A 15,835-nucleotide genomic window follows, 5' to 3' on the forward strand; every position below is an offset into this window, starting at 1 on the left:
TTTCTCACAGTGTTGTGTTCAGTCTATGGATTGGGGTGGGAGGGTTTATTTGTGTGGTCCATCCTGGGATAGAGAGATAGCAGCTCTCCTTTCTGTCTTTATCTTTATTGTTTTGTCAGCTGCTGACCTCTGTTTCTCTCTCCCTCTTTCACTCTTCTATTGTTTGTGTTCCCTTTCGCTCTCTGTATTTCACTCAGATCCATACAGCTTTCCTCCATCACAGCCCCTGCCTGTTTTTTGTAGTTAGTACCCCTATTTGTCACTTGTTCGGGCACCGCTTTAAATTTCTTTTGCTTCTGTCTCTTCCATTTCTGTCTTCCCCTGGTTGCAATTTGTGAACAGTGGGGAGGTTTCTCAGCATCATGCTGTTTGTGTGAGTCCTGGTGAGTGAGTGAGTGAGTGAGTGAGTGAGTGTGTGTGTGTGTGTGTGTGTGTGTGTGTGTGTGTGTGTACACTTTTCCCTGTCAAATGTCCTGGCACAGCACTATGCTTTCCACTTTGCATTAAACAATTCGAATTAACACTGTGCGGAGAGAGATGTACCTCCATCATAAAACATGTGCTTCTGTGTGTCACAGAGCTGAGGCTGCAATTATTTCTATTACCTTCAAATGATCATTTGATGAATTGATGATTTCTATAAAAGTCTATACAAATTTTTAGGAAAATTGCTCGCTTCACATTGCTTGCATTGTTGGTTCAAAACTCAAATATAATTTACAATTTGAAGCTGAAGAGATATCAGTGTTGGTCTATTGGTCCACCACTTTTGTCCAGGCTGAAATATCTTAACAACCATTGGGTGGATTGATATGAAATTTTGTACGAACAGTCATGGAGGCCTAGATTGGTGTTACCAATTGGTATTGGTTTCTGAGTGAGGTTTCCAGACTGTAATTACAGCGACTGTAGCTGTTTGCAGTAGAGAGGCAGAGCTAGAATAATGGTCGCCATCATCAGGTCCAAATTTAAATTTGCCATTTGAACATTCCCATCATCTTCAACTGCACCTTAGTGCTAATTAGTAAACATAAGCAAAGCACTTCGCTAAGATGGTCAACATGGCAACATCACTCTCTAAACATCAGCATGTTAGTTAGTATGTTAGCATGCTGAAATGAGCATTTAGCTCTAAGAAGTGACTAAGAACAGCCTCAGAGCTTCTAACATGGCATAGTTTGGTTTCTTTATAAAAAAAAATTAAAAAAAATAAATAAATGAAATGACTAATCAATTAAAACTGATGTTAATGATCCTGCTGCCAGTTGACTAATCAATAAACGGACTCTTCATCAGCTCTACAAAAACTTTTAGCTCTTCAGTTTCTCTTATTTTAGGTGTATAAAGCTGTCCAGTGAGACCCCCTAAAATCTGTGACCCAATGTAGTTTTAGACGTTATTCCATTGTAAGAGAGTTAAAAATAATTTGTTGGATTGCGTTTGGGTTGCGTAGCGTGATGTGTTTCATCATATTTGTGCAAGCGGTTTGGATGTGTAATGAGTGAGGCAGCAGCAGTGTGTCATATTCAGGCAGACTTTGATTCAGTTTCATAACTGCTGGGGTTGTGAATCTTCCACCGGAATATACTGCTCCCCCCAGGGAGCTTTATGGATGGCATCGACAAGGCCTTCTCTGTCTATACGTGTGTGTGTGTGTGTGTGTGTGTGTCTATCCATATATATGCGAGGGAGATTAATAGGCTTTGCGTAGCTGTCCGCAGAGGAGTGTTCAATCACTGGAGCACTAATGGTCCTCCCTTAGTGCACCATGGATTTTAAAGTGTCACGACAGAGAAGTATAAGAACTTAGGAGCAGACAGCGTATGTGTGTTCGTAGATCTTCTGTGTTTCAGTCTTTTAAATACACTACATTCAATTTGTTTTAAGGAAACAGTTTAGTCGTCGTGTATCACCAGCCATTCAATTTACTATAGAAGAGAAAAAGCGAGGGACGTTTAAGGAGGAATTTTTCATTTCAAGAAATCAGACTAAAGCAAACAGAGGAGGAAGCTGTGGGACAAGGAACATGATTCATCAGGGACACGAGGATTGGAGTTACTTTATAAAATGGTTCAGACTGTGACGGAAGAAAGAAGGGATGGCACTCTTCTTTTTGGAGTGGGAATATATGAAAAGTAATGAATCAGAGAACTTTCGCAATACATGCGTGAATTCATCTCTGTATGAGGGGGGTGACTGTCAGTGAACATATGTACTAGCAGACAGCTATGTGTGAATTTGCTGGTGTCCGGTGTTTTGCCAACCATGCTTTTTCTGCCCGCTAAGCTTGGCATTGATTGCCGCATGGTAGACGCTGGGGCATTTGGTGGCAGGCCCGAGATAAGTTGTACCAATTGCCAGAGTGTCAGCTCTGCAGAGCTCCCCGTGGATTTACCGGCACTAAGGCAGAGAGACAGGGGGCAGAGACAAATGGATAAGGGAACAGGAAATAAGAGACTGTGATAAAAGAGAGGTGATATCTCCTTCTACAACTGCCCAAGAAGTCCAAAGATGCTTTTGTAAGTGCACCTATTCTTCTCATCGGCAGTGAGAAAAAGTTAAGGTCCCAGGCTGGAGTCTCCGTCTGTACTTTGAGATTACATTAGTAGCCAGACGATACAGTTTATGTCTCGTGAAGACTTCCTCGGCTACCCGGGGATTCCCTCAGCAGGAATGAATGTCAGCAATGTGGAGAGGATGGCAGTTTGTTTAATCTAGGGGGTCCAGCTGTTGCTATGACTAGATGGCATATAATATAAATTTGTGTTTGGGGTTGCATGTGAGCTCTGTTTTTGTACACCACGCTGCCCATATGTACTCCCAGGAGTGGGAAGTGGAAGAAGTGACCACGTTGTGATTCTTGTTTCAGAGGTCATAAGAATGAGGCAAAGTCAGGGTAATTTAGCACAACAGTTGAGGTTCAGATGAGGTTGGAGTGTTTTTAAAATCACTTGTGTGATGGTGGTATGAAGTGATATGGCCAATGAATAAACGTCTTTGAGTTGAAAGGCAAAACAAGAACACGGGGTTCAGCAAAGTTATAGTGACTGTTAAAATGAGACATATGAAATTGGTCTGCCCTTTGCCTGCTCTCAGGCTTCACAGTGTTTCCTGTCAAATACAGCTCTCCTGCTCTCCATGATGAAGTTCAGGCATGACCAACATATCAGCAAGTGAGCAAGTTTTAAATTAACACACAACTAATTCTGTTCTTAAATAAGCATTTACAACTAGAATAATTTGAGTTCACCAAACCCTGACAGGTGAGTTAAAGATTTAATTTTGCACATTGATAGCGTATTAAATGCAGAGTCATAGCATTTCCTTTAGAGAAACACAGACACCTCAATATTTTAGGAGGAAGCTGTTATATCTCTGGTGTGATAACTGAAATAGACAAATGAACCTGCCACTCGCTGCACAGCGTGTTTCAAAAATCAATGTGCCTGGTGTCTCAGAGGTCATTAAGGTTGACTGAAATGGAGTTTGGCTGTGTTGCACGTCATAACCCTTTTGCTCTTAGTGAGTGGAAATTGCATAAAGAAAGTGAATGGTGTTTTGGGAATTAAGATGATTTACTTTTTTTTTGTTGTTGCTGGAAGTTAGATTGAGATTGATGTGACTCTTAATGGCTCTGCAGTAAATGGAAAGAAACAACCAGCAGCCTGTTAAAATGATTACCATGAATATTGAAAAGAAAGGTAAACAGGTAGCCTGGCTCTGCTAACAAAATCCATCTACCAGCACCTCATTAACACTTTATCTAAGCCAATAACCAGTTGCTGAATGGAGACATTACTTTTATGGCATTGACTGATTTTCTTAGGCACACTTTTTTGTTTTAAAATGCATAAATTTTGCTTGTTAAATAGTATCTCATCAGCGTCAGTGAGCCGTAGCGTTTTCATTACATAGGCTGGAGAGCTCTATTTAGACAGCCCGTCCATGTAGGTACAATCATGCAGTTTCAACCGAGGTAAATCATAATGGCTTATTTTAAAAAAAAGAACACACACCTAATTAGTGGTGCAATCCAACAGCTGTTTCTCTGGCTGTCACTGTCTGCAGGGGTTTGGGTTATAACTTTAGACAAGCTGATCTGGGATGAAAAGACATGCGCACATACGTGCACACTCTCAGACTATGAATGGACAGACAAACAAGAACGCTGAATGACTGTCAAGCTGTTAGTCTTCATCCTGTGTGGCCTTGTGAGTCACTGGTCCTGATTGTCCTGAGACAAAAGCAATCGCACACGTACACTAAATACTACTGTATTTAACACTGCATGGAAAACACAACAGGACTTGTTTTCTGCTAATCATAAATTGATATTTATTCATAGGGTTTTGGCTCCCGTGGAGAACTGACATGACTTGTGTGGAAAAGCCCACAGACAGTTCTGGTCTGTTCTCAGAGTGATGACGTATGAGTGAGTGGTTCCTCAGCAGTTTCCTCTCACTGTGTGAGCTGTGTATTTGTGTGTGTGTGTGTGTGTGTGTGTGTGTGTGTGTGTGTGTGTGTGTGTGTGTGTGTGTGTGTGTGTGTGTGTGTGATACTTCAAAGTCTGTCTGCACTGTCAGAGCTTGTTGGACAGTTTTAAATGATACACAGTGTGTGACAAAGACAGACAAACTGACAGACACCCACACACGCAGCATCCTCCTCTCACATAACGTCACACACGTAGAGACGCACACACCTCCCTCACACAAGCTTTCTGGTGACTGGAGGTTGTTAGTAGTACAGCGGGAGAGGCCAGATGAAGCCAGCCCGCACACCAGGTGCACAATATGGTCTGTCTACCCTCTACCTGCCTCCTTATCTCCTGCTTTTCTACTTTTACATAGCTTTTAGTACAGTTTACTTGTAACTTGTACTTTTTCCTGAACTTGTCTCATTCCAAATCAATTCCTTATTTCTTTCTCACAGTCTCCCTCTTCATTCTTCCATATTGCTGCTCAATGATTGGTAGCCAATTAATTGTTGAAGTAATTTGAACTTCTAAAAATGAATTCCGGTTCTCTTATGTGATACAAATTGGGCAAAAAGTCTATTTTCTGACATTTTATACATCAAAAGGTCAGTCAGTTAATCAAGAGAAACATGGTAGATTAATAACTGATGAATAGTTATTGGAAATAATTGTCTTGCAGCCCTAAATCATACTATCACATGCATTTTGTATTTATTCATGTGTGTGTGTTTACATGTGTGTACTCCCATGTTAGCCTCTGTGCACTCCATACCTGTCTAACCCAGCTGAGTGTACAGATAAAGGGAGGAGGAATGAGTGTAGCCTGAAGGAGCTAGTTGCAGAAGATGAGAGAGATCGAGGGGGACGGGGGGGGGGGGGGGGGGACGGGCGGGAGGGAAAGTAAACAACAGATGGGAGAAGCATGTTGCCGCTATTCGCAGCAGCAGACGCCGCGCCAGCCCATCACCAACCTCTTGCGAGGTTACTACGCAACGGTGACCGTGATGATACGGGTTCAGAGGCCAAGTGCCTTCTTGATGACAGCCCATAATGCCATATCGTCATCCAACACGCTGTGCCAGCTGAGACACACACACAAACACACTGATAGTTTATACAGTGTTAAATAGTGTGTTCTTTGGCTGAAGTTTGGCAGCGATGACTCTGGAATCTTCCAGGCAGCATCCACCCTGAACCCACCTGCCAGACGTGATGACACACACTGACGCAGCTGTCTGTGCTGTGTGTGGGTGTGGGTGTCCGAGCACTGATTCCTCTCATGCTGAGGAGTAAACTGAGTAGTGGCACATATTGGTTGGCATGGCTGCTGCCAGCTGCCAAAAACAGAGAAGGGCAAGTGGTCAGACTGAGACAGTACAACTCTCTTCCTGAGGACCAGTTTAAGTTGTAGACTCTGGGAGAGGGAGGATATTTTGGGAAAGTGAGACCATTTTGAGCGGTCTTCACTTTCTGACTCACCTTCAAAGGGCTGTGAGAGTTAAGACTCAAGTTTGAAATAGGTTTGGGTCAGGCATTTAGTTGTGATGGCTAAGGACAGGGTGAGGGGATGGGAAATACATTATGGAAGGGAATGTTCTCACAAAGATGAACCGTGTGTGTGTGTGTGTGTGTGTGTGTGTGTGTGTCTGTACAGTATGTGTGAAATTGTACCATGACTTCAGTTTGTGGTGTGGTGGCTGTCTGGTTTATCGGAAATATTTGTGCTTGTGTCAATGGTCTTTGTTTAAGGTTCATATTATATGTTCATATTTTTAATATTAACCTTAAAGCAAATCACATTATAGACAAATACAACCAGTGGCCTCTAAAATTTTACTTTTGAAGTATATTTCAACTCGTTATTTTGGGTTTTCCAGGCTTAAGTAACTGATTCATGTATAGATTGAGATAATAAAGTGAAAAGCAATTATCTTAAAGTGTAAATAATGATATTACATTATTGAGAGTAGAATGAGTTCCAACCTTTTGTTGCTACCTTTTTTGCTTTTGCTTTTGTTTTCTGTATCCAGTGCAGTGTTGACACATAAATAAGATGTGTATCACTCCTGGTGAGAGACACTCTTACGAGAAGAAGCATCAGTTCAGCTTACGGATAAAAAAAAAAAAAAAAGGTGCTTTGTGGCGGATGAGGTAAACAGAAGCACCAGACATGTACAGAGTTGAGTCATCCACTTCCTCATCTGCCCAAATTGTGACTGACTAGTTTCCTGTGAATGGGAAGCACCATCTGCCATTCTTGGAAGAGATCATTATGTCAGTTTCAGATCACAGTCATAGTGACTTCATATGCCAAAATAATGTGTTGAGGTTCAACTATTGTTAACTAAAATAACAATCTAAGACTATGTGAACAAATTCAATAAAACTGTGTATTTGGACTTAAAACTGACTGTGCTGCATTTAGAATAAATACAAATAAAAAAAAAACCCACCAAAATAAACTAGTTAAAATATGTATGTTTTTCTTTTTTTTCCCAATAGGTTTTAAAATCAAATTGATAAGAGGAAAGGGTTAGGGTATAATAATTACTTGAAAATGAACAAAACTGGAAACGCATTAAACTTAAACAGACTCAAAACTAAACTAAAACTGGGACGCTAGAACCGCAAACAAAGATATTATACTGAAAATGATATAGAAATGTAAATTGCTTTCTAAAAATTATACCACAACATTGTATAGCTGTGGTTATTGCTCACTAGGATTTGCATTTGTCATATACATAAACATTTCTTTAGATGCTGCTGTAAAGTACCAGGTCCATCACATATCTGTAGGAGGATTAGTGTCGAGATGACTTTTTCAACTGTTACACGAAGGACTGGAGATGAATTATTACCTTTTGTTTTTCTTTTCCTTCTGTTTATTTTTTCTGCAGACTCAGACAACACTCATTAAAATGACATTACCTAAATGAGAGTGAGCCAGGTTCAGATCTGGGCTGTGTTGCACAACTTGAGGAATGTTTGGAGGGTTACACGCATGTATTGGTGTTGGCACATGAGTGTGTGGGTGCAGGATGAGTCAGAGGAAATGTATGTGCACTTGTGCCAGTGTGTGTTAGTGTGCATGCTTGTTCATCCTGTTCATTGTTTATCCCTATAAAAACAAAGCCACACAAAATCTGTGAAAAGAGGAGATTTGCCAACACTTGCTATCAGTGTGCTTCTCTTTCACCAACTCTTTTATCCCTCTCTGTCTGTCATCGCCAGCACTTCCTCTGCTTAACTGTGCTTCACTGAAAACGAGTAGAATTTTGTGGTATTAATCCCTAATTTTAGTCTTTTTTTTTTCTTCTTGTCCTTCTCTCGACAGGAGTGGCAGCAGCCCTTGTCTTTCTGAAGACTTTTGTGGCATGAAACCAGATCACATACATCTTCCATTCATTACCTCCTCCTCCTCCATCTCTCTCCATCACTCTCCAGTTGGGAACTCTCGCCTCAGCTTCACCGCATTGATGAGGTAACGTCGAGCTCAGCGCCGCGCAGCACCCACCTGCACATACACCACCTCCCCCATCCACCCCCCCAACCCTTCCTCCCCCTTCCTTCCGTCAACGCTTCCATCGCAGCCATGGGGCAGAAGATCTCAGGCAGCATTAAATCGGTAGACGGTCGCGGGGAGAGTGGCGGTTCCCCGTCCTACCGGCCCACACCTCACCGCCGGCAGCACCCGGAGTTGAGGGGCCCAGATTTCTCAAAACCTCCCCGGCTGGATCTCCTACTGGACATGCCGTGTGCTGGAACGGAGACCCAGCTCCGTCACGCGTGGAACCCCGACGACCGCTCGCTCAACATCTTCATCAAAGACGACGACAAGTTGACGTTTCACCGCCACCCGGTCGCTCAGAGCACGGACTGCATCCGGGGGCGGGTCGGATACACGCGGGGTCTCCATGTGTGGAGGATCCACTGGCCTGCGAGGCAGCGAGGCACCCACGCCGTGATCGGGGTGGCGACCTCTGAAGCTCCTTTACATTCTGTCGGGTACACGGCGTTAGTGGGGTCGGACTGTGAGTCCTGGGGCTGGGATCTGGGACGCAATAGGCTTTACCACGACAGTAAGAACCGGGCTCACAACTCGCTGCCTTTTTACCCTTGTTTCCTGGAGCCAGAGGAGTCGTTCACCCTGCCGGACTCTCTGCTAGTGATTCTGGACATGGACGAAGGGACGCTAAGCTTTATGTTGGACGGACAGTATCTAGGAGTGGCATTCAGAGGGCTGAAAGGAAAGAAGCTGTACCCCATCGTCAGCGCTGTGTGGGGACATTGTGAGATATCCATGAAGTACATCAACGGCCTAGATCGTAAGTAATCCCAGTCTGGTGACTAATAACATATTTACATTATGAGAATACTCACTGATGATACGCCATAGCAGTAGTTGTGTCTTTAAATTTAAGGTGAGGAAAAGTCAAGACTGTCCTCTTGTAATAGAAATAACAACAAAATTAGAGCTTCAAATTTTCCAAAAAGTTTTGCAAATACAAGACCAAGTGACCCAATCTGATTGAGACATGTCGCCACGCATCCTTTCTGTTATTGTGAAACTGTGTAATCTCAGATATTGCACATTTTACATTTCACTTTCTTTAGCAACAAACAGAAAGTTAGAAGCAAGATAGAAATCCGCACATGATGAAACACTGATTATTCAATACCCTTGGATGGAAAGCACCAGAGTGTTTACAGGAAAAGCTGAGGTGGTACACAGATGTTTGACTGCTAATTTTATAGTGTTGTTTTTAGTTTTTTTTAAATAGCCATCATCTCCAATTCTGTCTGTGAAGCCAGACAGGACTGTGAATTTCAGTTTCCTGCTCAGCTCTCAAAGACAGGCAAAGAAGGTGTTTCCTACTGAACATTCAAATGTTGATAATGGACATTTGCAGACCCTGAGGAAAAGCGTGCCTTTTAGAGCCTCATAAACTGACCTGCTGGATGTGAAGCTCATTTCTTTCAGTGATTTTATTGTGTTGGAGCTTTGCCCAGACTCTAGAATCTGTTAGTCGTGCTGCCTGAAGACTTGCTAAAAGGTTATTTTCTCCTATGCAGTCTTGCACATTACACTTGCAGGTATCAGTGCTGTGATATTTTGGCTGTTTCAGTGATTGTTGTTGAATGCTTTGTTCTACACTGAATAGCTCCCGATTGTGGCAACACTTCATCTTGCTGTATAACTGTTTCATGAGGTTATTGAGTCTGTGTGAAATATCTGTGTCAAAGGAGGAGATGAGTTGAGGCCGAGAAGTTTAGATGTTTTTCTGCACGTTTTGCGTTTAGCTATGAGAGTAAGGTATGTTTTTGTTCTCAGGAGTCTCCCACTGTCTGTCTACGTGTGTGTGTGTGTGTGTGTGTGTGTGTGTGTGTGTGTGTGTGTGTGTGTGTGTGTGTGTGTGTGTGTGTGTGTGTGTGTGTGTGTGTGTGTGTGTGTGTGTGTTATGAGAGAAGACACAGGCTCGTTCTCCCATCGCCGTCTAAACAGTGACGCTTTGAAGCGCTTGTTAAATGCACATAGACGGACACAGCCTGCCAGGAAGGGAAAGTGTGCGTGTGTTATGAAAACATGCTTTATGATCTGACTGTGGCAGTCGTCCTCCCTCTCCGTTTGCAGAACCCCATGGTTCTTATTTGATATGACAACAGGGTGTGTTTTTGTCTGTTACTCCCGCAGAAAGCTGTGAGGAAAACCATCTCTCTGTGTGATTTGTTACGTCGGATTTCTCTCTGCCCAATCATCTCAAATTTCTGTTTGAAAATGTTCTTGAAAGTCCTCCACTTTCAAAGGGACACCGTGACATCAAGAGCCTGTTTTCTACTCTTAAAAACAGGTCACAAGCCTCGGCCTGGCTTCAAATGGGATGTTTTTGCCTTAAAATTGCAGCGGGCCGACTAGAATATCAATCGGAATGAAAACAAAAACACTTGGCTGAATTGTAAGAATTTCTTATCCTGCGGTCTCACTCTTGTCTGATGTCGGTTAATCTCAGGATTAGTTCAAAGTGCATAGTTTGCCTGCTGAAAGCCTCTCACCTCAGCTATTTTCCATTTATGGAGCCACCTGCTAGATTTCACGGTGACTCTGTGTGATGGCCCATCCAGGAGAATATGGAGGATATTGGGTCTGTTAAAAGCCCTCGCTTCTACGTGCATATAGACTTCATGCTGTGAAATGAAGGTTGACCATAGAAAATGTGCAAAGCTTAAGGCGGGGAGGAGGGGGAAGGTTGAAAGGCTCATCCTGATTGGTGAGCAGGCGTGTGTGTAGAAGAGACGGGGAAATACAAAAATTGACATTTGTTGTCACACCAGAAAGTGGAACAAAGAAATTAATATCTTAGTAAAATATGGATTTTAGTGACTACTCACTAAAACAATTGTTAGCCAGGAATCTACGAGCATAAGCCAGTCCCAATAGCTCCCTGATCTTCTTTCTGTTATCGCTGTACAAAGCTGTGCACTCCCCCGGCAGTTTGTTCTCAAGATTGTACATCATTTCACTCAATAAAGAGTTTCATTGTGGAGGCCAAACCAAACCAAACCAAAAAAAAAAAAATTAAAGCTGTCGAGGTGGCTTGTTATCAGGGCTGTGCACTTCTCAATAAAATGAGAATCACGATTTCTTCCTTAGAAGTAAGTTCACGTTTCGCTGTCACTATCTTTTTTTCAATATGAATGTTTATTGTACTCATTTTATCTGATGGAGAAGGAAACGCAACAAAAAATATCATGGTGCCTGATAGAAAATTAAATCTCGAGTATTTTTAGCATCATGAATCTTACACCGAACATAAAAACAAACAATTTCAGTGTCTTGTCTTCTCTTCCGAAACACAACCTTTGAACAAGTATTTTTTTCTCTGTTTTCCTTTTCTTTTTATCTCACTCACTCTCACAGGGTTTATTTTCCTTATGGACTGTTTATGCTGCTCTGTATCATGTGATATAACGCCACATTGGTTCAGAGAGAAAGTAGGAGCGCTTGTTTTGATGAAGCCAAAGTCGCTTACGGAAAATGCAGCAGGATTGTTATCATTTAGAAATGAGGTTGCATCGAGGTAACAATTGAGATTGCATTTTTATACAATTAATAATGCACCCCAACTTGCTATTGATTGCATACAGTAAGTGCAAATTTTCACCAAACTCTAATTTTGCTAAACTTTACTATTTAAAACACCTGGGAGAAACCGGCTTTGAAATTGTTGTCTGCTGGTAGAAATCTGTCTGCCTGTGTGTGTCTGTGTGTGCGTGCACGCATGCAGACTGATGCAGACAAAGGCTTTACTGAGAGAGGCCTAAGACAGGGGAAATCCACTTGGACCACCAGATCTAAAACAATGCTTTTGGTTTCTCATTTCATTCAAACATTCACCGCTGAGAGGTCTTTTTGGGTCACTAGCTTCGCAGTCGTTGCGCTGAATTTGGAACAAGCACTGTGGTGAGTGTAGTATCTCAGTACTTTTATTCAAAGATGAAGTAAATAGCCTCAAGCACGCAGCATGGGCAAACACGGTGTGATTACAGTCTGCGTGGTTTCGCTCAATATCAGTTTCAGATTGAATGAGCTCGTCTGCCGTAGATGACTCGAGTAGCGGGAATGAAGTCATAATTGCTGTCTGCCTGTGAGTATTTGAGTGTGTGGGAATGGCAAACCAGGGCTATGTGGTCGGCTAAAGAGCAGACTTTGTATCACAGTGTGCTGTTTCTTTCTTGGCAATTGCTTCGTACGTGTGTCAAATGTGTGTGTCTGAGAGTTTAGATCTCAGCAAGCATGGTGTATAAATCTGCCGTGTGTGTTTACGAGTGTTTGGTCATGAAAAGAGTCCTCTGGTGCTCCGGTAACGACTTTATCTAACAGGCCTTCTGATGAGAAGCGACTATTGGATTGTTTGGGAAATATTATAGGAAGGGGAAACAGCATGACTGCGGGGTATTAAAACAGAGATTTATTGACACGCCGCTTCCTCCTCGCACTGTTTGTTTTTCTCATCGCTCCGGCTCGGGCCCCCGTTGCACCGCGATCATCATTACCTTAGATCATTGCTCCCATTCCTGCAGTAACACAACACGCCCCCGCGAGACATAAAGCCAACAGCTCTGCGGCTCACGGTAGTTTTTGTAAGATCGCACAAACCACTCAGGGACAGATAAGGATGTGTAATAAGCACTAATGCAAATAAATGCTGAGAGAGGTTAAAACTGCATTACCCTGTAAATGTGACATAAATTATTCATCCCTCCTCCAGCTTACTTCAAAGGATTTCTCTCGTGGACTCATCTCTGTTTGCCAGATACAGTATATTCACTTAATTGATGCTACATTACATAAACTACTCATACTACTAACTACTAATTTATTTTGTTACCTTGACGTACGCTCATCTGTTTCTGCTGGATTTATGTGAGAAACTTTTCCTCACACTCATAGTTGTGCATTTTCTCTTGTCCTGTCTCTATAATTGCATCAATTAGCAGTGCTCTGATTGGCTACAATGGGAGCTGTCTTAGCTTCAACCTTGATATGTCTCTCTCTCTCTCTCTCTCTCTCTCTGCTCTTTGTACTCGAAGCAAATGTCATACCAAACTCCACTGCAAAATCTGGCATTTTAACATTGCCTTCCTTATCAGCTGTTACACAAACCACACAGAATATAATTTATTTTCTGAATAATTAGCTGCCACAGGCATATCACTGTTATCAGGTGAAAACCTTATAAACCCCATTTTTCCGGGATTTGTTTTTTTTTATTTCAGTTATATAATGCAGTCAAGTTCTTTTCAGCAAGTGAAGCCAATGTCAGTGTGGTTTCTCGTAGCCACTGAAAAGTTTCTCGGCCAACAGCTGTGAAATGATTCACCATAACAAACCAATTTCAGCCTCAGACACTTTAACTGACCAGATGACAGGACCAGTCATTACTGGCTCAGAGAGGACGAGGGGTGAAAAGACTGGAGAAAACTGTGGAACAGGGAAGTTAGGCTGAAAAAAGGGAAACATGAGGAAGAAAGACGAGGGGGAAAGTTACAGAATGGGAGAAAAACTGACAGATAAAAGCAGGTTAAGATCCACAAGTAGCAAAGAGAGAGAGGAGGAGGGGTTACACAATAAGGACAGAAAGCAGAGCTGTGCTGTTGTGTGGGATGATGATGATGATGATGATGATGATGATGATGATGTGACTGACAGTCAGCTGATCAGCTTCCTGAGTGACTTAAGAAGGAAAATTGTCATGATGTTAAAAATAAACATTTCAAAACGGCATCGCAACGCATGCACATCTCTGCTCCATCACTTTAACTGCACCGTGTGAAAAATGGCAAACACACATAAAAGCGCTGGACTTCCAACTCGGCTGAAAGAAATGTGGCACTAGCAGCGTGCAGACGCAAATACTAACTCTGGGTTTTTCTCTTGCTAGGATTAATTCATACGTCATAGTTAAAATCACAACTGCAGGCTCATTCAGGTGTCACATTCCAGCTGATCTGTCAACGAGAAGCGACCCACTTTCTTTTCTGCTGTAAGCCGACCTGACCTCCCTCCCTTTCCCCACTGTTTAGTCTGCATCACATGAAGTTACACACTCCAGGTCAGACCTAAACCAGCTGCTGCCGCTGCTGCAAGCAGACACCTATTCTCCACAACCACAGAACAGAGAGCCATTCATGTCTAGCTTGTTTACATGAAGGCCATGGCACCCTGAGCTGCTATTTGGCAATAGAAAAGCTTGGTTTATTTGATGCCTTTATTTGAGTTGTCTTGAAGTTAAATGATTTGAAATGAGTTTGTTCGGTTGAGTCTCACTGATACAATATTTTAGTTTTCCAGTGCAGAAAATATATTAATCTTTTTCAGAGTTTTCATAATGATTGTTTGGGTTTAAGTGTTCACAAAATATATAGAGAAAACTAATTCTCAGTCGCCCCTTGTGATATCAAGTCATGCAGATAATTTAGGTTTTATCTGATGAGGATTTGAGATATTCATTCGGACTTCTGCCAGCACCGTGATACAATGAAGGTTTTTAACATTTCATCCACACGGATGGTTGTGAACTCTTGCACTACATATTGCATGCAGCTGGCGGCACAAGTTGTAACCCTCTGAACCCCGAGCAGTTTCTGGGTGGTGTTTTTTTTTTTTTTTTTTTTGCTCCTGTCCCGTTATTTCTCACAGTGGCTCATTTTTCACTGCACCTCTGTGGAAACGGCACAATCATGGCTCGTTGTAGAGGGGGGGGGGAAGGCCACTCCACATGCTGCACATATTTGAACTATTTACAGTTTTACGACCTATAAATCTCCCTCTTTGCTCTCCGTCCTCTCCGCTGTGGTCCAGACTGCAGTTCAGTTGGAAATTTGCTGAGTTTTTGTCACGTGACTGTTGGTCTCAGTTGAGTCATTCAAAACTTTTCATTCGCACAGAGGAGCGCAGAATTAGGGTTCAGGTTAGGGCAGACTTTTTTACAGAATCTGAATCGTGCAAACTTTTTATTTCTTCAAAGATGGTCTCTTCATAAAACTGGGCTGTCTATGCAGTAGAACAATGCAAAATATATAGAATTTTGCAGCACTGCGCCGCCTTCCTCGCCGACTGGCGGCGCTTGACTTTCGGCTGCGTCGCCCTCTTTCTCCTCCACATGCTGTGATTCGTTTGGACTGTACTCCGTAGCAGCGATGAGCCGACTCTCTCTCGTTCCGAGAGGGCATTTAAAAAAAATAGGGAGTACAATCTGTAATTCGAACAACAGCCTAAGAGTCAGCCAGATGATGCAAAACACAAATGGGCAGGGCGCTTTGGGTGCAGGCGACATGGAGGGAAGTGTTGGCACTAATCACATCGTATTAACACAAAAGATAGTTAAAAATCAGCAAGCGGTATCTGAATCGTATATCTTGCTGTGAAGAGCGGCAACTCAGCTTCTTAGAGGCAGCCTGGCACCGACCTATAGTGCTCAGAGTTGTACACTAACTGCTGGCTATGTGCTATGTGGGTCGGTGGGTTAGCGCTTTAGCTTGACTTAGCTGCTAGACTCCAGCTTAATGGCTATCACCCTGCTTTTTATGTCTCCCTGATTTGTCTCCGTCTGATTTTTACTGTCACATGTGCATGCTCGTCTCTCTTTGGCTGCTTTCCCCCCCCCCCCCCCTTTTTTTTTTTTTTTTTTTTTTTTTTGCATGTTGGCTTCCGTGCACATCAGGACAAGCCATTAGCAGCTTCACACTATAGCTTAAACATTGCCGGGATACACAAAGAAAAGTTTATGCTTTGCGTTTTTCTTATACTACCCAACCCTGATTTTGAGTTCCTTCAATGCACACTTTTAATGCAGT

The 15,835-nt window shown here is 42.6% G+C and overlaps 1 protein-coding gene across 4 annotated transcripts in view; it reads left to right on the plus strand.

Annotated features, from left to right (window-relative positions):
- Positions 1 to 15,835, plus strand: part of LOC138625264 (SPRY domain-containing SOCS box protein 4-like) — a 70,773-nt gene that overhangs the window by 25,899 nt on the left and 29,039 nt on the right. For all 4 annotated transcript variants that reach the window (XM_069706065.1, XM_069706066.1, XM_069706062.1 and 1 more), the window contains exon 2: positions 7,815 to 8,805. In XM_069706065.1, the coding sequence (XP_069562166.1) occupies positions 8,073 to 8,805 (733 nt within the window). In that variant the 5' untranslated portion in view covers positions 7,815 to 8,072. The remainder of the gene's footprint in view (positions 1 to 7,814; positions 8,806 to 15,835) is intronic.

Source organism: Brachyistius frenatus, unplaced genomic scaffold (assembly GCF_029030835.1).
Source record: "Brachyistius frenatus isolate BFR_SWC_R1_liver_20210118 unplaced genomic scaffold, ASM2903083v1 Contig_61, whole genome shotgun sequence".
Taxonomy (NCBI): Eukaryota; Metazoa; Chordata; class Actinopteri; family Embiotocidae; genus Brachyistius; species Brachyistius frenatus.